Below are 25,966 nucleotides of genomic sequence, written 5' to 3'. Positions count from 1 at the left end.
GGTAAATGGGCTGAATAATCTACCCAAATGAGGTATATGTTGCCTCCAAAATCCAAATAGGCCCATTATGTGATGTGTCTCTTTCTTGGTTGTAGGAGAGCTCAGATGCAACAATTTATCCTTCACCTTAGAAGGGCTATCTCTACGCACACACCAATGACTCCTAGAAGTTTCACTGAGCTAGGAGGCCTCTGAATTTCAGTCAGACTTATTTCCCATGCTCTGAAACACAAAGGTCCCACCAATAAGTCTAGAATAGCTGTTACTTCTTGTTCACTAGGACTAATCAGCATAATGTCATCAACATAAGGGACTAACATGGTATCTTTTGGAAGAAAAAAGGGGATCAAGATCCCTTTGAAGTAAATTATGCCACAGGGTTGGAAAGCTGACATCCCCCTGAGCTGGGACAGTAGACGGGTATTGTTGGCCTTGCCAGTTGAAAGCAAATTGCTTCTGGTGGGTCTTCAGGACAGAGGTGGAGAAAAGGGTATTTGATACATTAGCAGCTACATACCAGCTACAGGGGATGTATTAACTTGCTCAAGCAATGAAACCACATCTGGCACAGCAGCTGCAACTGGAGTCCCCACACGGTTAAGTCCACTATCGTTCTCCAAGATCCCTTTGTCTTCTGCAGAAGCCAAATAGGAGAGTTGAATTGGGGACGTGGTAAAAATCACCCTCCTGCATCTTTCAAATCATGGACGGTGGCACTAACCTCTGTGATCACTCCAGGGACGTGGGACTGCTTTTAGTCTACTATTTTCCTAGGTTTAGGCAATTCTAATGATTTCCAGAGAGATTTTCACATCATAACAGGCCTTGCTTCGGAGGTCAGGGAACCAGGGTAGGGACCAGTGTAGGGATTCTTCCAGCTGCTAAGTATGTCTATTCTAATTATCCATTCTGGAACTGGGGAAATAATAATCCACTGTGAGAGAGACCTGAGCTAAAACTCCCTTGATCACCTGACCTCCGTAAGCTCTTATGCTGCTGGAGGGCCATGGTGAGGTTCTGGGTGTCCTGGAATCAGTGTCAGTTCAGAGCCAATTCCCAGTTGTCCACAAAAGATTTGATCATTTTCTTTTTTACAGTGCACAGTTACCCTTGTAAGAGGCAGTAGGTCCCTCTGGGGAGGCTGGGAGAGAGATTAATAGTATAAATTTTCAGTAGTACAATCACTTTCTTGAGGAAATCTGACCTCCCTTTCACTCAAGGGAGTCTGGGTCTATAAACTGGCTCGAGTCTGGGAATTGATTGAGGCACTGAGAACTTTCTGTTTTTATGATTGAAATTAGACTTTTGCTCACTTGACCTAGAACTTTTCTTCTTACCCAGATCAAGTAAGAATTCAGTAGGCTTCCCATCTATTTCCCTTCTGGGACCACCACGATTAGCCAACAACACAGGTCTGTGCAAGTCAGGCTATTCTGACTGCCGCTTTAACTCGGCTGGCAGTCTGTTATCATCACCATGCCCACTTGCCTCCCATGGCTGAGAGCCACCAATTGGCCCATTCTGCCCTAGGATCCAATTATTCCCATTGCACTTGGGTTCTCATCAATTAGGTGGCTGCAGTTCCCACTGAAAGGTATGGCCTGCAGAGAAGAGCAATCACAGAGCTCTTCAAGGATGCTGGGGCTCCCCTAGCAAATTTATTTGTCAAAGTATCAGTGAAAGAAAAGTACCGGTGGGAAAAAAAGGTGAAAGAAAAGTATTGGTGAAATAAATAAAGGGTCTTCTGGACTGTCTCAGCATGGGTGAGTAGGTCCTAAATGATAAATGTGTTCTAATCCACATTCTAATCTACCTAGGCCTTTGAATCCCTTCCCCCTACATTAAACCAGGGAAGGTCAAGCATCTCCAGTTCGCTCACGGTGGGCTATCTTTTGATTGATGTTTCAGCCAACCAGTCAAATTGCTAGAGCCCTTTCTAACTCCCCAAGCTGCAACATTACATTTAGAACCTCTGTTAAGTGAACTTACATCAGTAAATTCAGCCTGACTCACCTTTATGTTCCTTCCACCATTACTCCACCCCCTTAATATCCATTTTTACCCCTGTTCTCTAGATTTCTGCTTGTACAAATTAGAAAACTCAAGTAGTTCTTTTAGCATGCAGTATACCTTTCCATGGGTCACATTTTGTACCTCACCTTTTGGGGCCTTCTGGGACTTGAGTCTAATGATAGGTGTAGAAGCCAAAGGGGGTGGTGGAGGTGGGTCCTGAGTTAGCATCGTCTCACCTGGCAACTGCCTCAGGGGAAGCTGTTACTGCTTCCTCGGGCATCACAGGTTTAATCCCCTCAGATAAGGTGGAAAGGCCTATAGCACCAAGTTTGGGGAGGCCACTTCCACTAAGACGACTCCTCAGAATTTAGGAGACCAATCCTTAGCTTCAGAGACTTCATCAGAGTCTTCCCAACTTACGGGATCCCATTCCTTCCCAACCATCATCCTTGCTTCAACAGTAGACACCCTGTGAGGCTGGGAGTTCAACTTGCATTGTAATTCAGCCAATTGCAGGGTGAGATTGCGCATTTAATTTTCAGAAATTTCAGCCCTGCAGCTACCGGCTAAAGGCTCTCCCTTCAGAGCACACCTAGTTCTTTGATCATTTATGCAGTTCTTGAGGTGGGAATTCAAATCCCTGAGCTCATCCTTTTCCTCTACCACTTTGTCCAGAGACGTTAGGAGCAAGCAACCAATGTCATTAAACTCTGTAGCTCTCCAAAAATGTTTCATCCCACCTCCTGGGAATTGGCTCTGAACTGACACTGATTCCAGGACACCCAGAACCTCACCATGGCCCTCCAGCAGAATAAGGTCTTACAGAGGTCAGGTGATCAAGGGAGTTTTAGCTCAGGTCTCTCTCACAGTGGATTGTTATTTCCATAATGGATAATTAGAAAAAATGTTTCAGCATCATAAACAGGGTCACTTAGCTCCTTGCTTTTTACATGAGTAAGTGGTTGATTAGGCATATCCAATGCAGATTTTTTTGTATATGTCTATAAACAGTTCATGCCCTGGACTACCAGTGTTCTCCTTCCCATTAGAAATAGGGCCATTAGCATTTTTAAATCTAGTCAGATTAAAGAGCCAATTCCAGAATTCCCAGAACCAATTCAGAAAGGTCATCCTTGAAATTCTTTTCTTCTGGAATCACTCTTGGTACCAAAATTTTCTGTCTTAGTCCATTCGGCCTGCAAAAGCAAAATACCAAAACCTGGGTGGCTTTTAAGTAACGAATGTGTTTCTCACAGTTCTGGAAGCTGGGAAGTCCAAGAGCAAGGCACTGGCAGACTCAGTCTGGAGAGAGCCCACCTCCTCACAGACAGCTGTCTCGCTATAACCTCATGTGGCCTCTGGGATCTTCTTCATAAAAGAGCTAATTCCCATTCATGAAGGCTTCCCTCCCATGACCTGATCACCCCCCAAAGATCCTACCTTCTAATATCACCACCTTGGGGGTTGGGATTTCAATATACGATTTTGGAGGGGAGGGGAGACAGAACATTCAAAGTATAGCAGCAAATAAGCCAGCCTGGCCAATCAGCATAACCCATCCTCCTGGCCGCATGGCCGAATGTGACTGTGGCTCCAGTCGCTGGGGTTGCAACACTGACATGAGGTGCTGCAGCTACTGTGCACCCCCTGGAGAAAAAACAACATAGAGGAAGCTAAGCCAAGAAATGGAGAAAGACGTCCCTGAGAACCTTATTTAAGCACTTTGATTCACTGTGCCTGAAGCCAGGTCTGGCCTTAGGGCTTTTCAAATTCAAGGACCAAAAAATTTCCCTTTTCATAGAAGCCAGTTTGAGTTGAGTTTCTATCTCATGCAAAAGAAAAACTCAACAGCTACTGACAGTGGGGAAAACACCATCCACTTGGCTGCAACTTGAGTATCTAGTCTCTTTGTGCCTGAACACGCAGAGAAGCCACTCCTCCCCCAACTTCCCTGCCTGTTTTCCTGGGGATGAGAGAAGAAATTGTGCTACAAGGGCCAAGGGGTGGGATCTGAGAGAACATGACAAACAACCTCAGACTTTGCCTCTGCAAACAGGCCTGCATGGAATTTGGTTGCTCATGTTTCTTAGAGTTCTTAACCTCCAGTATCACATTTTCCAATCGAGGCTATTTGTGTTGCTATGGCAACAGACATGCCCTCCTCCCACCCCAATTTGTAGCAAAATGGCAGATGACCACTTGTTGTACAAGGCCATCAGGAGTCACAAAAATTCAGTGACAGAAGACAGTCACTACTTACTTCAGGCAAGTGGAGGTCAGAAGTCAGGTCTGAGTGAGTAACAGGACCAATAATGGAGATAAAATCAATGGGGAAAATTCCAGAAGGGTAAACCAACACAAAACAAAGGAAGAAAAGGAGAGGTGATGGCTGCCCATGGGGTATGCCAAATACAGTTCATTACTGAGCAATGGACGACTGTGCATAGGGCAAAGTCCCACCAGTTAGGACAGTTTTGGCTGCATGTGAAAGAATGCCCCAAATAATGAGACTTCACTAAAAGGAACTTCTTATCTCACCTATCCAGTCTGGGAATAAAAGAGCTCAGACTTGGCTGCAGGTCATTAATGTCATCAATGACACAGGTTCCTTCAGCTCTTCCATTCTCCATTCTCAGGGTGTCAGCAGTGTCTCCCTCATTGACCCAAAAGGGCTGCCACAACTCCAAGCATTATATCCATCCATAAAAAATGCCCAAGAGGACAAAGAAAGGGATGTCTCTTTCTTATCAGAAAGAAAAATCTTTCCTAGAAGCCTTTTTCATTCTTCCTCCATTAGCAGGATGGGATCACATGCTCATTCAAGAGCTACAGAAGAGCCTGAGGAAACAAATGTCAAGCATTTTCAGCTGCTAGCATGAGATGTAGCCTCTGCCAGAAGAAAAGAAGAGGGTGAGGGCTGTGAATAGCTATTAGGTAGACAGCCAACAATGTTCCCCAAACTTGAGACACACTTGTACCAAAACTTCTATCATACTGTCATTCTCTTAACAGTTCCCTTAAAACAATTTTTCTTTTGTTTGACCTAAATATCTTTCCCTAGGTAGGAAATTCTATATCCCTACCATAGATGCAAAAATGCTATTAGATATATTTTTCCAGACCATATCCAAATAAATTCATAATGTTTAAAACAAAAACCCTTTGATCATTTTACCCATCAGTATCTCTTGTCCCACCAGCAACAGTCCTACTTTTTAATCCAGAGTAGCAAGATAAAGTTATTTCCTCCTGATTCTTGGACCCTGATATTAAAAACTCCCTAACAAAGAGCTATATTGTACACGGAAAAGTACCACCTAAACTACCTTTTCATAGTCGCACTAATAAGTTCCTGCCTATGGCTCCCCATGCCCCAGCTGTTAAGGCAAAGACATTTTGCCAAACCATAGTAGGGGAACTAGCTGGTTTCCTACACAGCCACATCCCCTCTCAAATATTAACATGTTTTTTCCACTAAAAGGATAACTGTCTTAAAGCCTCTAGGGTCCACCCCATGCGTTAAAATGCAGACATCCCCACCGATTTTTCTAAGCATGCTCACTCAGATTTATCCAAAAGGATGCACTGACTGTCAACAGAAAAGTGGCCAGTGCCCATTACTTACATCAGAGGCTGGGCCCTTGTCAGCGCCAGGGCAGGAGAATGTGACAAATTCATGGCACCGCTTGTGCACAACAAAGCAGCAAACTGCAAAAGAGAAAATAAGGGTGGGAGAAAGGGCAGAAGGAAAGTGGAGAAGAGGAAGAGAGAGAAAGGGAGGAAGAGACCATTAGACCCGGGCTTCACCAACAAGTAAAGGCTTTACACCAAAACAAACAATCACTTTGTCTCTTGTCCTTTGTTGAAGTCAAGCTCTGGGGTACACTGATTTTGCATCTCATACCAGAGTTAAACTTCTAAAGTTAGCCAGGGTTCAAAAGATCCCATATGCTCAGAACTACACTCTCCTGAAGATCCCTTAAAGTGTCTGGTCTTCTATTGATTTTGGAACAGAATGTTGTTTCTCAGATCAAGTGCCAGATGAAGTAGTTGGCTTGTGTTTAAGTCCATAATGCCTAAGAAATACATATCTTTAAACTCTAGAATCACACTTTGAGAGATGTTCGTACTGGGAAGGGCGTGGAGAAACAGTGAGGGAGGATGGAAGATTTGTGCCTCCATCTCACCAGAATCAATGTCAACCAAGTGGAAGAACAGAGGAAATCAGGTGCAGTGTTTACATTGTTACTTCAGTTCACAACCAAACTGTGTGTGTGTGTGTGTGTGCGCACACACATATATTTGAAATGCATCTACAGTATGGCTCCAGCATTTGGAGAAGGGACAGTCAAAGAATAAATAATACAAAATAAAATTGACTACTTTGTTTCAAATTTTCTTCTACAGCTTTGTTGTTCAAGTCTTCATTTACAACCTCTAGATGGTGGGTTTCTAGAGAATGGGTGCCATGCTTTAGGGTCTGGCTCAGGACCTTTCTAGAGTGCATGTGCAGTAAATGAAAATAGAATAGGCAACCTCAAGGCTACCCTTATGATATAATGGGTTTAGGCTACAATCATCAAGAGCTGCTAACATTACCACCTGTCCCGATGAAAGCTCACATCCCATCCTATGCAGTACTCTTGCCAAATAATCCAATCTTTTCAAGTCTCTTGATAAATGACAAATTTACAGAAAATACAAGTAATGAGAACATATTAAATGACATCACAGGGAAATAATCAGCAAAGACACTCATCACCCCCCCACCCCAAATACCCAGAATACAGAAAACGTCAAAGCAACCAACATGGTTACTTCAACAAATAAATGACAAGAGGGGGAAACAGGACAGAGAAAATAAGAGGGTACCATGTTTTCAAAGAGATTTAAGATATCTATCAACTAAATGCAATATGTGGACCTTATCTGGATCCTAATTTGGATAAATCAACAGTTTAAAAATTATGAGGCAATCAGGAAAATGGATGTATTCACTTTTTGATATTAGGGAATTAAAATTTTTTATGTGCTAATGATATTGTGGTTATTTCTAGTTATACATGTAGAATCTTCATCTGGAGGATGCATCTTAAAATATTCATGGATAAAATAATTCGATTCAAAATAATCCAATATACCAAGCAGGCGAGCCAAAGGGGAGGGTTAGAGATGAAAACTGACTGTAATGGGTCATTATAGAAACTGGGTAATAGACACATGAGGATTTATTACACTAATCTATTTCATTTTATTTATTTGTTGGTTTGTTTACTGAGATACAATCTTTCTCTGTCACCCAGGCTAGGGTGCAGGTGTGGCATCACTGCAACCTCAAACTCTTAGGCTCAAGTGATCTTCCTGCCTCAGCCTCTCGAGTAGTTGGGACTACAAGTGCATGCCACTGCACCCAGCTAATGCCTACTTTTAAATGTGTTTGATATTTTCCATAATATAAAACCATAGATTGTTCAGGGTGGCTCATGCCCATAATCCCAGCACTTTGGGAGGCTGAGGGGGGCAGGATCATGTGAGGCCAAGAGTTCAAGACCAACCTGGACAACATTGCAAGACCCCATTTATTTGTTTAAAATAAATAAGAAATCATTGGCCAAGCATGGCGGTGCCCTCCCATAGTACCAGCTACTTGGGGGCTGATATAGGAAGATGGTTCACTTGAGCCTAGGATTTCAAGGCTGCAATGAGCTGTGATTCTGCCTCTGCATTTTAGCCTGGTTGACAGAGTAAGATACTGTTTCTAAAATATAACAATAATAAAATAAAAATAAAATTTTAAAACACAGAAGGTGAGAGACAGGTCATAAGAAACCAGGATAAGGAGGAGGGTGATAAAATTGAAATGTGCTGAGTCTTACATTCCTCAAGAGATTATAGATGTTGAAACATTACCTACAGAACATTATAAGGTTTAAATATGTGTGTTAACAATTAAGATTAAAAATAAGACTAGAAACACCACGTATAACTTTCAAACCACTAAAAGGAAAAACTGGATCCAAAAAATTAATCCAAGTACACGTCAAAAAGCCTGCTTCATGCCCCAAGGTCATATAAATATTATTCTGTGGGTTTTTATACTTTTATAAGGAATCATTTCAGCTTTACACTCTTTAATCCATCTGTAATTTCTTGGAAGCTGATGAGAAATGAGAATCTAATTCCTGTTTTCCAAATAGGTAACCAATTGTCCCAGCATCCCTTATTGAATAATTCATCCCTTTCCCACTGATTTCAAATGCCAACTTTATTATATGTTCAATAATTATAGGCACTGGGGTCTGTCTTTGGGCCTTCTATTCTGTTCCACTGATCTGTCTTGTAGCACAGCAATATGGGTTTTAATTATAGTAGCTTTATAACATGTTACATCTTGGCAGGGCAAGTACTCCCTCATTATTCTTATTTCCAACATTTTCTTGGCTATCACTGCAAGTTTACTCTTCCAAGCAAACTTTAGAATCAGTTTGCAAGACTTTAGAAATACCAATAGAATCTTTGTTGAAATTATATTCAGTCAATTCTCATCCTCCAAAAAATGTCTCAGACTTTGACTGAAATTGTCTTAAATTCAGAAATTAAAGTCAAGATAACTGACATTTTTACATCTGTGTGTCTTTCCCCCAGGCACTGACTGTCCCCTTGTTGAAATCGTATTTCTTCATATAAATCCTACAGTTTTTCATCTCTTATTTTCTGAGGAATTCTTTTCACATGCTATTGTAAATCTGACATTTTTTCCCACTTTTCCCCCAACTGATCATTGTTTAAAAATAGGATAGCTAATATTTAGTTGCTTCCTTTAGTGCTTTCCAGATCGAAAAAAACATACTATCCCCAATAACAATATTTCTATTTTCTCCTTGCTGGTATACATGCCTCTCTTTCCCCCTTATCATATTTTCACATCTAGAATTTTCAGAACCACATCAAATAAAAGGGATGAAGGCACAGGCCCATTCCTGAGCACTCACCAGCTTCTCTCCCTCACTCTCTTTTTTATTATTATTATTTTTTTTATTGAATGGTAACTGTGTACATTGATGCACTTTGGGGGTACAGTGTGGTGTTTTCACACACAATCCGAGACACTTCCATCAAACTGGTTAACATAGCCTTCATGTAACTTTCTTAGTTATTGTGTTAAAACGTTCATATTCTACTCATAGAAAGATTCACTTGTACCCTTGCAAGATGAACCTTCACTCTCTACATGGCAATCATACGGCAAAGTTCTCCCCCTCTTCTCTAACTAACTTTGGGGATTATATAGTCCTTAAAAATATAAGAAGGGTTCTTCTCAAGTTTTGCCATCACCTTTTCTTACTCTTTCCTAACAACATATAGTGAGGGGGTCCCTCACTATTCTTCCCCTAGGTTTATCTTCTTTATTGTATATTTTATCATTCTGTCATAAAAGAAGCAAGATCGTGGATACATTTATCAACTACCCTGAGTTTTATTCTACTTGATTAGTTGCAACTTTAATGCTTTTTGGTCCTACGTATCTTGTATGGCTACACCCATTGCTTATTGTGTAGGAACATGAACTCTGGACTCTGATGACCAGGGTTGTATCCTGAGTCCATCATTTGCAAACCATAAAACTTAGGCCCATTACCTTCCTGCCCTGGGCATTAGTTTCTCTCTGAAAAAATGACAGTGATAACAGTACTCATATCATGATGGTGGTGCCAGAATTAAACGAGTTAAGCCATGATCAGAACTGTGCCTCCCATGTCCAGAGTACTCAACAAATGTCTGCCACTGTTATCTACCATTCTTCCTAAAGCTTCCTGAATTGACTATTCAATTAATTTACATCCCATTCCTCTTCATTAAAAATTTAAAGTTTTTTTAAGGCTAAAAATCCTGTCTTTTAAGTACAGTTTTGGCTGCATCTTACATTTTATATTCATGCCATCAATGTCCTAAGCTTCTAAGCGGTCTACGACTATGGTTTTAACTCCTTTTTTGACCCAAAACTATTTAGGAAAAGTTTTCCGCTCATTTTCAAGTAGCTGCTTTATTCTAGGATTTTTCTCCAAAATATCCAAAATATCAGTTATGATCTTCTTTGTCCTTATCCCTTTGGGGGATGGTGTGGCAGGGAGGGCTTGTTTTCTAGCAAACAAGCCCAAACAATTGTGGTTGTGTACCACGATTCCTGGTACATAACCGATACTCAGGAAATAAACGCTTGGTGAATGAATGAACAAAAAAATGAATAGAAAGAGAAGAAAACAACCAACTTCCTGGTTGATGAAGCTCCTGGCTGGTCCGTCCATATTCCACAACCAGGGACACTTGTCAGTCAACCGTTGACAAGGTCACTATAGGTAGCCTTCCAATTAGACACAGAAATAAATAATCCATCCCCACTGAAGACGAAATCAATATGCGGAATAACCTGCCAGTGTCCCAGGACGCTCCACAGCACGCTGGGAGCAGACTTAGGAGAGCTGATGATCTTCCAGTGAAGGTAATTCCCTTACACAGTGTGTTTCTGAAAAGTTGTGCAAATCAGATTTCCCATTAACTAAAACACTTTAAAGAAAATAGTAGGGCTGGCTATTTAAAGAAACAAACCAAATCATTATGTGATACAAATAAACACCCCCTCATTTCTATTTGGAAAATTCAGGGTAAAATCAGCTTTTCTTAAAGACAGAAGGCAAAATTTACTAAGCTGCTGAAAAATATAGCAGGTCCTACTTTCAAGCAGGTACCCAGTAAGTGCCAAGAACTCCTTGCTCAGCAAAGGGCAAAAGCCTGCAGCCCACCTCCCTCTGAACCCAGTGAAGAACCATGCTTTATTAGGACTACACAGTAGGGTCTCAGACGAAGATGCTTAGGAGCCAACTGAGTAATGAAAATGTCAGAAGGCCAGATAGGGAAATGCATGCATGGCCTGTTTAAAAGAGCAAATTGCTACTTAGCTCCAGCAGGGAATGAGAAATTCCCAGCTCTATCCACCTCCACCCCTCCCTTATTACATTCAAGGCTATGAAGGTCACCTTGCAGCTGTGTAGGCAGAATAATGCCCCCACCACCGCCACCAGGAAAAAATGTCCATGTCCTAATCCCTGGAGCCTATGAATATGTCACCTTACAAGGCAAAATGGACTTTGCAGATGTGATTAAGTTAAGGATCTTGAGAAGGAGGATTATGCTAGTTTATGAGGACAGGCCCAGGATAATCACAAGGGTCCTATGAGAGGGAGGTGGGTGAGGCAGAGGCAGAGAATGAGATGTGATGATGGAAACAGAGGCTGGAGTCACGCCATTGCTGGAAAGGAACACCGGCCAAGGACCGTGGGTGGCCTCTAGAAGCTAGAAAAAGCAAGAAACAGATTGTCCTCTAGGGTCTCTAGAAGGAATGCGCCCTGCTGACACCCTGATTTAGCCCCAGAAGACCCATTTTCAGAGTTTTGATCTCTAGACCTCTAAGATAAACGTGTGCCATTTTAGGCCACTAAGTTTGTTTCAGCAGCAATAGATGACAACACGCCAGCCAAGGATCAGAAACACCTGGTTAATCCCAGGAGGTGACTATCGTCAGAAGCCCAGGGGACACTTCCAGGGGGCCTCTCTGAAGTCTCTGCCCTAGAAAAGCACTGAGAGCTCGGCTCTGCTTTCCACAGCACCTCACCTTCAAACTCCCAACTCCAACCACTAAAATGGATTCTTGGCCTGCCAAAGAGGCTAAATTGAGTCATCAAAAAAATGCTTTTCTCTTTGGAGTTGATTCTCTCCTTTTACCCAATTCTCACTGGGGTGGAAAACTGACATTCTTGGGAGACATCTTTGCCCTTAAAATCCATACCCATGTGGGACAGAAATTCTAGCACTAGTTACAGACCTCTATGGTGGGAGAAGGGCCTACAGAGCCTTTCTTGGGCTCTCATCTCCCTCAGGGTGCCCCCAACTAGCCCGTCTACAAGCCAGGAGCCTGCCATCTGCAGGCTATGTCTCTAGAATCAGGTGGACGTGGTTTGAACACTCATTTTACCACCTAGATGTTGAAGGAGGTCAACCCAGTTACTGTAACTTTCTGAGCCTCATTTTATAAACGTATCTACTCTTATAAGGTTTTTCTGAATCTCACATAAGACAACACATGCCAAGGAGTTGGCGGAAGGGACAATTTGAGTTGGAGCCACTGGCGTAGAGATGTCGCTCTGAAGTGGCTGGGGATGGCGGGTCATTCTTTCCTCCTAGGTCAAAGATGACCCCCATGCTTTAACTGCATTAATCTCTGCCTGCTGTCCAAGATGAAATGAGGTTTTCCCACCTGCTTTCCTGAGCCATCTCCATAACCAAAGACCAAAAGCCCATCTCCACCCAGCACCTGGCCTCCCTAGCATTAAGGAGAATGGCCACTGGCGTGGCCGCACTACTTGAGTTTGCAAAGGGCTTTTGTATCTGTGCTCTAACCTGAGCCCCTCACAGTCCAATGGGAATGGTGCTCTGCTCCTCATTCTATTACTCCGAGGGACAATGACTCTCAGAGAGAAGTGATCAGCCCAAGTCATTCAGCTACATGGTGGCAACACTTGTATTTGAAACCAGCAGCAATGCCTTCCTCTAGACCCCACACTCAAGTTCAATGCTGCAGTTGCATTCGTGTTTGCCATTCATCTCACAGCTCCAGAAGAAATTCTCCCCCGCGTTCCTCACCCCCACCATTGCTAAATCCCACTGATCCTTCCTTCGCAACATCTTTTATGCCACATCTTCCTGTACATTTCCCCCAGATGATTTCCCACGGACGTGGAATTTTACAACAAAGCCTTAACTGGTGTCCCCAGAGACTGGTCATTCCGACTCAAGAGCTCCTCTCTATGAGTCCATAACCAGATGAGACCACCAATGCCACGTGCCAGCAGCAGGAGATGGTGTGAAGTCAGTTCTTAATGAAGGTTCGTTTACTTCCTTCCAGGGTGGAGGGATTCATGGCACAAGCTCTATAGCCTGTAAGCTATACCAGGTGCCATAATTTATTAACTATATGACCTTGAAGAAATCCATTGACCTTGCTGGGTCTCATTACCTAGTCTATAAAACAAGGACAAAACAGTACCTTCTCTATGGAGTTGTTGTAAGGATTAAATGAATTTTTATTACCACAATGTGGGGACATTGTGAGTGCCTAACAGATGTTAAGTATTGCCAATATTATTCCGACCTACTTCCTTCCACCCCACACAGCCTACACACTCCTGGAAAATACCTCCTCTTGAAGATCTAGTGTTGATATTTACTGGCTGCCTGTTGCCAAATATGTCCTGTCTAATGTGGTGGCTCCTAGGCACATGAGGCTATGTACATCTAAATTAATTTCCATGACATTTCCACCATCATAGAAAATTTTATTGGACAGCAGTAGCCTAAAGATTAGAGCTCTAAGCCCCTACCTGGCCCCTGTCCACAGTGTAACAACCACTTGCCTTTACTCTCCCCTCCTTTTACTCTCCCCACGGCCCCACACTCTTGCCAAGCGTCATGACTGTCCATTTCTATTATGCATTTTGCACAATTGCTGTTGCGTGAATTTGTTCCTCAAACATATCCATACTAAGAGCCCAAGACATGCAATCCTCATACAAATCTTAAGGTAGAGGATTTAGTTTTCCGCCCAGCAGCCTGAAAGCCAGACACGTTCTGGAATGACACATTCTGCAGCATCAATCAGCCCAGTATCCCTGTGGGACAGATGACGGTTGGTTCACCCTACCTACCTTAGTGCAGGGGTTACAGACACGACTGCCTGCAGAGACAAGGCCTTATGAGTGAAGCATAGGGTAGGGGCATGGTGGGGCAAAGCTGAACTCAAGAGCACGTGCCCTTCCAAGAGACACTTGGCTACAGCCAACAGTGGCCCTGGGCTCACTGAGTTGCCAGAGAGGATTCTTTTTAAAGTTCTGTGCAGGCCACCCAAACACATCTGAGTGCTGCCAGTTCACAAGCTCTGTCTTAGCTGACCATGCAGCTTCAAATGCTTCCCCCTGGGTTACCTACATCTCTGGACTGAAATATCCTCAACCTAGGATGGGGGTAAGACCACCTCTTTCCCACAAGGTTTGTGAGGATGAGATCATAGTCACGTGCCTTGCCTGTGTCTGGCGCAAATCTAATTCTTAATAAAAATATGAAAGAATGAATGAACAATGAATGAATCAACCAACAGACTCTTTTGGTCACTCCCACACTCAAAAAACGGCTCATCACAGATGAGTCAAGAGGAAGGCGGTAGAGGCCAGGGTGGTACAATGGTTTGTGTAAATCTGTAGGCAGCTGGCCCCGACACAGATAAACGGTGTGAGTTTGGAGGGTCATCTCATAGCCCCACTTGGCTAAGTTGGAGCATACAGTGAGAATTTCTTTTAAAAGAGTGTACCATGCTCATGGGTTAAAAATTCAAACAGTGCAAAAGAGGACACAGTTGAGAAGCATTCCTGCGCTCCATTACCAGAGACAACTGTTCTTTCTGGTTTCTTGTATACCCGTCTAGAGGTGTTCTCTGCATGTGTGAGCATGCGTGTGAGTCTACATGTATATATGAACTGAGATATTCTCTAATGCCTTCTTTTTAATCTCTGTTTTGCCCATGTGATATAATTCTACATTGCTAGTTCTCAGCCCTGCTGCAGACTAGAGTTACCCGGGGAGCTTTTAAAACAGAAAGCATTCAGGTCCCACCATAGGATTCTGATTTAATGGGTCTTCGGGGAGGAAAAGGCAGTAGGCATCAATACTTTTGAAAAGCAGTTCCTGGGTGATTCAAATGTACTTGGAGAGTTAATACTGCTAATCTGTACACACCTTCACCACCTGCTTTCCCCCAGACTAATCTTATACATTTGGGGGGTTTTCCCATCTCGATATTCACAAACTTTTCTGGGCTCTGTTCTTTCTGAGGCCAGGCACTGCATGTGTGTGTGACCCCATTTCCTTCCATGTAGAGAATGACTCTATTCTGTTTCCACAACTGCATCTTATTCCATCAGATGGGTGGGCTCCCTTTTATTTACCCAGTCTGACAAGGAATCCTTAAAGTTCCACTGGCGAGTATTTCTTCCCATGAGAGAGGAGAAAGACAGCACACGGCATCTGCTTATCCACAGCCACGCACTGAGGAGGGGAGACAGAAGCAAAAGCAGTAGCCTTGCAGTGGTCAGCAACTGCAGGGAGGGATGTTTTCCTTTATACTGTTCCAGATTTATTTAACTAAGCAGGATGAAGCAATTAAGCCAACAAGAGGTAAAGAACAGGCCTCAGAAGTAAATAAACCCATGAGATGAAAGCCGCCCCCTGCCACTGCCTTCTGCTGGAACAGCCCTGGGGGAGCCAAAACCCCAAGCTGAGCAGGACAGCTGCGAGGGACATCTGCTTGTTTGGATGACACACCGAGACTGTCCGTGACCCCATGGCCTCCCTCTTTTTACCAGGTCCCCAAAGATGTAGGGAGCAGGACATGATGCCATGGTCTAGGAGGACACATCTGCACCTCCCCACTCACCAGCCATTTCTAGCTCCAGAGTGCTCAGACCAGGAAGAGGCCTGGCCCCCAAACCGAGTGCAGTGGACATCTCTCGCTTCTGCCTGCCAGCATCCATCCTTTGTGCTTCTCCTTTGGGAAATCACTCCTCTCTGACTCACAGGCTATATGAGCCAACTACAGCTGCCCTCACCCTCCGGATCCAAGGGTGGACACAGGACCAAGGCCATGGTGCAGATTTGGGGGTGGGCATGTGATTTAAGCCATCCAAAGAGAATCAGCTTTGGGAGTTTCGCTAGGGTTATTATTAGAAAAGAGAATTTATTTACCAGCAGAGTTACTGAACTGGAAGGGAACAAGTCTGCATCTGCCATCTTTATTATCACAAAGGATAAAACTTTACTGAGAATGAAGTCAACCAAGAAAAGCAGAGCCAAGAAGGGTCAGTGACCACAGAGGAGCACCTAGATCCGACCAGAGCTGAAGAACTCCCCAACCTTTCTATATAAGCCAATAAAAGCCCCTTTTCCTAAACCAACTCAATTGGATTTTGTCTCTTATGACCACAGGAGGTATTTGGTTGAGAAGTTGAAGGAAAATAGACACAATGGAATCCCCTATTTTCTCCTATGCCTCATGAATTCCTCTAAGCAATTCTTTTTTTTTTTTTTTTACTTTAGGAGCTTTGTATTAAAAATACTTAATTCCATCAGTCCATGTTGGCAAACTGAGGCAAGTTGGAATACAGTGTTCCATCCTTCCCTAAATGTCTTAAGCCTCCTCCCCTCGCTGGTGGAGGAGAGGTCACATAGGCACACACCACTCCCTTTCTTGACATGATAATAAATCCCATCAACCAAATTGTCTGTCCTGAGCTGGGAGGTTTGATGGCCAAGGAGAAAAATTTATGTCAATCCCAGGACCCAAACTCACTCTGAAAAAGCACATGGAGAAAGCTTAATCCCGTGGTAGGTGAAACACTAGCAACAATTCCACAAGGAGGGGTGGGCTGCTAAGTGAATGTGGGAAAATCACTGAATAACAGATAGGGCCACAGAGATTACAAACAACATCTATTGGTTTTGCCTACCTAGAACCCACTCCCTCTTCTGGCAGCTGGAACATTGTTTTTCCCTTTGGGAAATCATCCTTCCTCTTTTGTATGCACTCCTGGGGGGGGTGGGGGCTGTCAATCAAGGTGCCCTGCTTTCCCCTCACCCACGACCCAACAACGTAACATCAGCAAATTACACTCTTTCTCCCTGGAATTTGATTCTTGGGCAGAGAAACACAGGGACAAAAACAGCTGGAGCTGATTCATCTCCATAGGGTCACCAGGTGAAGGCTGTCCATTAGGTCCTGCCACCTAGACCCCCCAAACTTTTTTGGGCTCTGCTCTTTCTGAGGCCCAGCACTGCATGTGTGTGCAACCCCATTTCCTTCCAGCTGTTTTTTTTTTTTAGATAACTAGAATAATCCATTTCTGTGCTTACAAATGACCAAAGAACCCAAACATATTCAAAGACACTCCATACAGTAGAAGTATCTGTTCTATGAAATTCCCAAGCAAAGTCGCCAATTATTATTGCACACTTCCAGGACAAGGGGTTCTCTGCCTCCTAAGGACAATTCTAATACTGGAGAGTTCTTTCAAGTGCACAGAAGTTGGACTCCCTGTGACCTCCGGATCCTGCCCTCTGTGGCCTCTTCCTCCAATCTCTGGCTCCTCTTCCTATTCTGCCAGCTGGCTCCTATCAGAATTCCTTAAGGCTCTGTCCTAGGTGCTGATTAAGCCTCAGGCGATCTTGTCAATCTACGTGCGACTTCAGTAACTTTATATCATGCTGGTAACTCCCACTGGTACCTCTCAGTCCAGAGCTCCACCCTGGGTACCACACCCATCTGCCTCCTCAGTGCCACCATGTGGGGGAACTGAACATGACCTCGTCCTTCTGCCTGGAACAAACCAAGCCCTGGTCCTTCTGCCTGGTTTCCCAGACTATGCCTGCATCACTCATCCTGGGCGTCACACTTCACCCCCTTCCCCTCCCACTATCTCTTCCCCTTCCAAACACCACTTCATTCCGATCTAACCCCTCAGTATCACTCGAAACCAGCCCACTACCCTGAGCAAAAATAAATAAACAGCCACCATCTGCAGTCCCTGAGCTTGCTTCTTGTTTAACTCCTATATCCTTTAAATCTCAGATTAAACATCATTTCCTTGGGCAGACCTCCCTGACCCAAATAGTCTAGGTTTAACTTGCTTACCATATAGTCCCATTTGACTTAACCTCTCTAAGCCACTTTATTATTTTCAATAATAAAATGGGAAGAAAAAAGGGTATCTACTCAGAAAGTTGCTGGGATTAAATGTGACTACCACATTAAAACCATTAATAGAAAAAAAAAATAAACCTTAACACAATAATGGCACATAGTAAGGTCATTATAAATATTAGATTTTGTTATTCCTATTGCTAAAGATACCACCTTTCCCTCCCAGACTATTAATTCCATTAAAGCACAAGAGCCGTATGTTTTGTTCACTCCTGTCTCCCTCGTGCTGGCACTAAATAAGGGGACAAGAACATTTAATTGCCTGATTGGTTGAGATAGTAAGCCAACAACTGTATACCATCCTCCCCCTCTTTCTCCCCCAAATCTCCCCTTCCCCAGACAAAACATCTTCATTTCCTCCCAATATATTTTGAGGTAGGCAAGACAAAACCTTCTCACCATACTAGACACCCCAAGGCACAGTAAACTCATAGCAAAACAGTCCTCATGATGGAGACTTTCCACTTCCTTTCTTTTTTATTTAAATAAGATAGCTGGGGGGGGGGGAGCCTAAGTACAGAAAAATAAAAACCAGAAGGAAATACAAGAAATGCTGATGGTGGTAGTTGTCTCTGGTTACAAGGACTTTGGATTTTTTCTTCTTCTTTTTAGAATTCTGTGTTTCCCTAATATTTCAATATAATAAAGCAAATATAACTTTTAATATACCTCAGCTTCATGAAGCATACTTTAATTCAAGAAAATACACCCATCTGATATGTAGAGTTTAATAAATTTTCACAAACATATTATATACCCACAGAATTACCAATACGATCAAGATTAGGAACACTGGCATCACCCCAGATGCCCCCTGTTCCCCTTTACGATACATCCCCTCCTCCACCCCAACCCTTGGCATCCACTGACCTGCTTTCTGTTACTATAGACTAATGAACCCATACAGTACGTATGATTTCATGGCTGCCTTCTTTCTTTCAGAATAATGTTTCTGAGACTCATCCATCTACTTCTCAGTCTCAGTAATTAGTTCCTTCTTATTGCTGAATAGTATTCCATTTTATGACTATTCCAAAGTTTGCTTATCCATTCATTTATTGATCAATATTCTAGCTTTTCTCCCCCTCAATTTCCAGTTGTTATGAATAAGGCTGCTATGAACATTCATTTATCAGTCCTTGTGTGGGCACATAATTTAACTCCTCTTGGATAAATACCTAGGAGTGGAATTGCTGTGTCATACGGTAACTCTATGTTTCACTTTATAAGAAACGGCCACTGTTTTTTTCCAAAGTAGCTGTACCATTTACGTTTTTTAAGGGAAACAATCCAATCCATTTTCTTTTAATAGGTTTTTCACTCTAGATGTTCTATTACAGACACTAGCAACTGTGGGAAACTGTTATCACACCTAGAGCTAAAGGTACAGTGGAATGAAATGATGTAACCAGAGCTCAGTGAGAGGTGGAAGCCTGGAAGACGGACTGCATGGCAGGAGTTATCACTGCAGAGATGGAGGGAGAGAGGTGAGGGTGGGAATACCCCAAGCTCCCTCCGCTCCCACCCTCTAGTCTCTTCTGCCATCTCTCATTGGTTTAACTTAAAAGAAAGTCAACCAGCAAGGGAGTCCAGGAGACACAGCCCAGAGTAGTCTACCTCCTGGGACACACAGCAGGGCAGAGAAGGAAGGGGACTGGTAGTCACAGAGAAGGCGTCAAATGGGGAACAGCCAGCACAAGATCTGGCCTCAGAGGAGGGGGCAAAGGAGCAAACAGATGACCCCAAATGCTCCCAGAGGCCAACACTCATAAGCCAAACCCCAGTCTGAACCTTGGGTGATAATCATACTATTACTATTACTGCTCCTACTACAACAGTAACTACTGCTGCTGCTGCTACGAAAACTTATAATAACACCCCTAATAATAGCAGCTAATACTTACTGTGTATTTACTATCCCAAGCACATGCTCAGTGTTTATAGGGTTATCTTATATAACCCTCATGACAACCACAGAAAGTAAGTCTATTATTATCCTTCATTTATGTATGAGAAAAAACTGAGCCAGAGGTCTAGAAAACCTGCCCACAGGACTCCAGACATGGGGCAAACCCCAATCACCAATCCATACTGAGGACAGCCCAAAGACTCAACCTGCAGCCCAACTCTGGGATTCGCCTCCTGTGTGGCTGTGGACAAGCCACTCTGTGCCTCAGTCTCGTGTTTGTGAAAGGCAAGTGCTACCTGTCCAGCCTTCCCTCAGGACTACTGAGAGACTTTAACATAAGACAGCAGTTCATCGAGCAGTTTTGGGCCCCAGGGACCCTGGAACCCCAACAGCCCCATTTGTGGTAATGATTCCTCCCAGATAAGGAACCCCTGACTGGGAGAGATTCAGCCACTCGCCCAAGATTAAAGAACTAGTAGAACTAAGTAGAAGAGGAGGGATTTGAAATGAGGTCTACCTATCTCCAAAGTCATACTCAGTCCTTCAGAGAAGTATACAGAAAGAGCAAATGAAAGTACAAAAGGTGAGACTTGGGCACCTTCTTTCTTAGATCCACATTTTTGAACACGATTCAGTCTGGCTCCAATGTTCTCACATCAGCACACTGAACTCAAAGCTCCCAGGTGGCAGCATCTGGGTGGCCAGCACGGATGCACTCCCTCTGTCCTCGGGGGGGGCTCCTGCCTGCAGAACCCTGGTGTCTCAGAGCCTTGGCAGTGCCCTGGGGCAACAACCCACTTGACTCCCTGCATCCTTTTCTGATCTTTCAAAATATATATACACACATGGAGCAGAGGGGTGTTACTACCCTTTGATGCCTTCTTAGAGATGATACTAACCTTGGGCACCTCCACAGATTTCCCAAGAAATCCAGCGAGCTCTAAATACAAACACACAGCTTCCTGCAGCTCTCATCTCAGCATTCTTGTCACGTCTTAATATCCTGTCATTTGAGCAACACTCATCCTCCATGCACTTTGAAATCTCTTTTGCTTTATACTCTGCCAAAGGTTCCAATTTTTCTGTGCTGGCATTGACATGATGTAGAAAGGAACATGTGAGCCATGAGGGCTCAAAAATAGCCTGGAACTTTTCAAGGAAGGGGCCCGTAGTGGGATGACAGGCAAGCTATTCTGCATAACAAAGCACTCTGTCCCTGGAGTCAGGCACAAGCCCACCCTTCCCCACGTACTCACACACACACCTATCAATCACTCCCTGAAATATCATATCTGTGGGAGGATGAGAAGATAATGGTATGATCAATGAAGCTCCAGAGAGGACTGGTGGGACGGACTTCAGCCATTGGGGATTTTTCTGTTGACACTGGGTCAGTTTTGCTTGGAGCTGATTCACTGTGGTAGTGGCAATGATGATGATGGTGGTGGTGGTGGTGGTGACAGCAACAGCAACAATAGCTAAATCTATTATTGCCTACTATGTGGCAGACACTGTTCTAAGCTCTTTACATAGATCAACTCCTCTTAATCCTCACAACTTTATAAAATAGGAACTACTAACATGCCCATTTTACAGACAAAAAAAACGAGGCATGAGAAATTAAGTAGCTTTACAGTGAATGACAATTGGGTCTGTAACCCAGGCCATCTGGCTCCAGAGTCTTTGCTCATCACCTCCTCTCTGAACTCCCCATGAAAGAGCCAACCATCCCTAACAGTCCTCATTGCCGGGGAAGGAGGAGAATGTCTCTTGACACTGAAACTGCAAGGAGAGACAACATACAGAACCCTCTTCTCTGGACCCTTGGCTCCTAGAAATGGTTCTGTGAACCCCGGAGTCTTAGCATTTATATCAAGCACTTATATCTACTTAGAGCCTCTCTGAATGAGCCCTTTAGTCCCCCAGTGACTTTTTCAGATTGGCTGCCTTCATATCCTCCACTTTCAAGGTAGGCGCCTAAGGATCAGAGTGCTGAGTTTCTCATTTTCCCTTCACTCTTTATCTGACTCTGCCATGAGCTGAGTTCCAGGACCCCTACAGAATCAATCACCCTGTTTGTCTAGTTTCCAACTGAGCTCAGCCAGTGGGCAGGACCAGCAGGCAGACAGAGGGGAAGAGAGAGCTGGCCCAAATCAGGCCATGTGGAAAGCAGCTGCATCCCTCCAAGACCATGGTTTCTCCTGGTGGTCCTTCTCCTTTGGTTCTGCCTCTCAACAGGTTATGTACCATTTCTTCTACTTGTTTTTCCTCTCTAGAGTTGGCAGAGCTTCTCACTGCTGCAAATCGCTAGGTGTCTCCTTATTTGTCATCTTAACCTTGCCCACCCCTCCCTAAATGATCCCTTCATGAAACATTTTCCTTGTAGCCATCTGAGTGGTTTCTATGTCCCAAGAGATTCTAACAATTACAGGGGTGGAGGAACTTGTCCAAAGTCACACAGTTGGTAAAAGCCAGATAGGGCAGGTGGATATGAACCTAGAGTCCATGGTCTCAAGCACTCTGCCATATAGCTTCCCTTGGAGCAGAGAACACCAACTCAGAGACCTGTGAAGACCCAGCCAGTAGCATAAATGTGTCAAAGGAGTGGGTGAAGTGCAATAGGGAGTGGTGGGGATTGGGGAAAACCAGACAGCACACACTCCACTTATAGGCAACCCTATGCAAATTTAAACAAGCATTTCAGAGACTGTGCACACCTTCAAAAAGTACCTCCACAACTACTGCTCATGATTTTCTAGGAATTTCAACACTCACGATCCAAAAATCTCCTGTTCTTAGGAATTGTTTCTGAGAGTGTCCTAACCTTCTTTTCTCTTCAATCCCATTTTTCAAAACTCTTCCCACATAGGATTTTAAGTCATTTTTCTACTTTTAGAACATTCAGGCAACAGATTATTAATTCTCAGCCTTCTCAGACCACTGCATTTCCTCCACATCACCATCACCACCCTACTGCCCCATAGGTGACTATAAAAAAATCATTTCTGTCCTCTTGTCATCTGCAATTTGGGGGCTGGGAACCCAGCCCAGGCTGCTGTCCAAAAGGAAGGATGAGAGAAGGAATATTCTCTCTCAAAAAAAAGAAAAAGTTTGGTGCCCGTAGCACAGTGGTTACGGCACCGTCCCCGTGCACCGAGGCTGGCGGTTTCAAACCCAGCCTGGGCCAGCTAAACAATGACAACTGCAACAACAACAACACAAAAATAGCCTGGCATTGTGGCAGACACCTGTAATCCCAGCTACTTGGGAAGCTGAGGCAAGAGAATCACTTAAGCCCAAGAGTTTGAGGTTGCTGTCAGCTATGATGCCAGGGCACTCTACCAAGAGCAGCAACACAGTGAGACTCTGTCTCAAAATAAATAAATACATACATAAATTTAAAAGAAAAACATGTTATTCTGTGACTTTGTGGCTGGAAGCAATTATGTACTGGATTCACTTAATGGGTCTTTCACTAAATTTGATGTGAAACCACTTTGAGCAGATGTTCCACGAGAAGCCATCTGAGAAGATGCTTCAAGAGTGGAGTTTTGCTCAGCCTCAAGCTTAAATGACTGACGATACCCCACAGCCCTCTTAGTTTTGCTCTAACAAATGTGTAATATCACAGATGGTATCGATTCCAACCTCATAGGCTGAAGTGGCCAAGAGAGAGATCATTCGAACTTGGCTGACCTACTTGGACTCCAGTGACTCTGCAGCAGAGCGTTGTGGTGTCATAGTACCAGAAATGAAGAAACTGTAAGCCCAAGAGCACCACAAAACAGCTGAAGCTGGCAGCTGGAGAAGAGAGAAGCAGGAGATAAACAAAAAGTCTGGCTGCAGGAGGTAGAGGGGAGGCACCAGCTCTGCATTTTGGCAGCCACCCGAGCAGGCAGGGTGGTATAATGGAGGGCTTGGGAAGAACAGATAACTTCGGCTGGAATCCCAGCTCTACACTTCCACAGCTATGAGGCCTTCTGATGAGGCACCTCCCCTCACCTGTACAGTGGGGCAGATCACATTCTTATATTTATTCACACTGTTATGGACTCATGATCAATAATTGATTATTGATTCATAAGTAATTGATTCATATTTTATCCATTCATTGCTCAAAAAACATGTTCCACTGTGTACCAGGCTGATAGAGTTTGGATACTTGTCCCTTCCAAATCTCATGTTGAAATTCCACGTCCAGTGTTGGAGGTGGGGCCAAAAGGGAGGTGTCTAGTTTGAGGTGGAGGAGACAGAGCCCCTCCTAAACAGCTTGGTGCCCTCCCCATGATAATAAGTGTGTTCTCATGAAAGAGCTGGTTGTTTAAGAGCCTGGCACTGCCTTCTTCTGCTCTCGGCCCATGTGACACCCCCTTCACCTTCTGCTTTGATAGAAAGCTCCCTGAAGCCCTCACCAGAAGCAGATGCTGGCCTGATGCTTCCTGTATAGTCTTCACTAGAAGCCGAATAAATTTCCCTTCTTTATAAATTACCCAGTCTTAGGTGTTCCTTTATAGCAACACAAAACAGACTATCACACAGGAGGACCTGCCCTAGCTAACAAGCGTAATGAACAAGACTGATGAGGCCTTTGCCCTCCGGGAGGGACACTATACAGAAGTCTGGCCCCAGCCTCCTTGTCTCTAGGATGGAGATAACAATACTCACTTTGAACAGTTATTTGGAGGACTAAATGTATACCACTTTTAATAAATAAAAACGTAGCAAGCATTTACTTAACACTTTCTAAGTGCCGAGAAATTTCCAGACCAGAGATCGGCAAACCTTTTCTTCAACGACAAGAAGGTGACTATTTTAGGTTTTGTAGGCCACAGGAGGGTCTCTGTCACCACTACTCAATTCTGTCCGTGTCGTGTGAAAGCAGACACAGACAAACCGTAAACAAACAGGCTCAGCTCAATAAAATTTTGTCTCCAAATTCAGTCAGCAGGTCCATGAGCCATAGTTGGCCAAATACTGCTCTAGATCAGCGTCATTGCAGAATTTTCCATGATGATGGAAATATTCTATTTCTTCACTAGTAGCCACTAGCTCATGTGGCTACTGAGCACTCAGAATGGGCTACTATGACAGATAAACTGAATCTTTTTATTGAATTTTGGTTCATTAAAACTTAAATTTAAGGGGCGGCGCCAGCCCCATATGCCAGAGGTGGCAGGTTCAAACCCAGCCCCGGTCAAAAACTGCCAAAAAACCTTAAATTTAATTAGCCACTTGCAGCTAATGGCTACCATAGTGGACGGCATGAATGTAGATGGCTTCATACCTCATTTCATCCTGGAGAATGGCCTGGAGTAGACAAAATGCCTAACACTACAGCTGTCATTAGTAGACACCCAACAAACTGGAAAAAATCCTCTGCTGTCTGTCATTCATTATGATGATGGTGTCGATGATGACAGTGTTCAAGCCAAGAGCAAGAACACCCAAAATGACCCACTGCTGTGGGTAGTAAGAAAAGAACACCCCGTTACAGATCGACAATAAGTAACTGAGATAAAATGAGAAAAAGGGAACGCCACTGCGGCAGCCCTAGGCAGCCCTCGGAACTTGTTAGGAACAAGCCCCTCTCTGTCCTTAATGAGGCTTTTTCCCGGGAGGAGCAGGCCACCTCCTTAGATCAAACAGGAAGACAAGGCACCCCAGGAACATCAGAGAAGACCACCTCCAACCACAAGAAGGATGGGGTCCAGCCCCCAACTGAAACTCTCCGCCGCACCTGGAGGGGAATAACCACCTCGCCGCTTCTAGTTAATATGCAGCAAAGGAGGCTTCAGAGGCTCTTTTTCTAATTTCGAATTTTCAAAGAAAGTTTCAACTTTCCAATGAGCCTGCCAGGTTTCAGGTTCTGTTCTAGGCTAATCATAAGGACTATCATTTGTTGAGAGTTTTATTACTGCTAGACAGTGGATAAGGTAAAGATACTATTAATAATAATATAAAATAATAGTTGGCACTGATTAAACACTCACCACATGCCAGGCACTGCTTAGAGTGAGTGCTTCGTATATGTGATTACCACCTACTCCTCACAACGGCCTGATGAGAGACAGACTATGATTATCTCCATTTTAGAGGTGAGAAAATGGAGGCTCAGAGAAGCAGAGGAACTCTCACAGCTCAAAAGAGGTGGAGCCTGGATTTGAGGCACAGAGAGGCAGAGGAAC

The 25,966-nt window shown here is 43.8% G+C and overlaps 1 protein-coding gene across 3 annotated transcripts in view; it reads right to left on the bottom strand.

The window, feature by feature from the left end:
• The window catches only part of PRKCB (protein kinase C beta), a 328,830-nt gene that overhangs the window by 194,364 nt on the left and 108,500 nt on the right, over window positions 1–25,966 (bottom strand). For 2 of the 3 annotated variants that reach the window (XM_003795734.2, XM_003795735.3), the window contains exon 3: window positions 5,639–5,721. In XM_003795734.2, coding sequence (XP_003795782.1) covers window positions 5,639–5,721 — 83 coding nt within the window. Of the gene's footprint in view, window positions 1–5,638; window positions 5,722–13,066; window positions 13,071–16,136; window positions 16,143–25,966 lie in introns of those variants that run through there. The other variant, XM_023516740.1, reaches the window with a different exon arrangement.

The sequence above is a fragment of the Otolemur garnettii genome, unplaced genomic scaffold, assembly GCF_000181295.1.
Source record: "Otolemur garnettii isolate 467f Iridium unplaced genomic scaffold, OtoGar3 scaffold00096, whole genome shotgun sequence".
In the NCBI taxonomy this organism is placed as follows: domain Eukaryota; kingdom Metazoa; phylum Chordata; class Mammalia; order Primates; family Galagidae; genus Otolemur; species Otolemur garnettii.
This window is presented reverse-complemented; position numbering and strand designations above follow the sequence as displayed.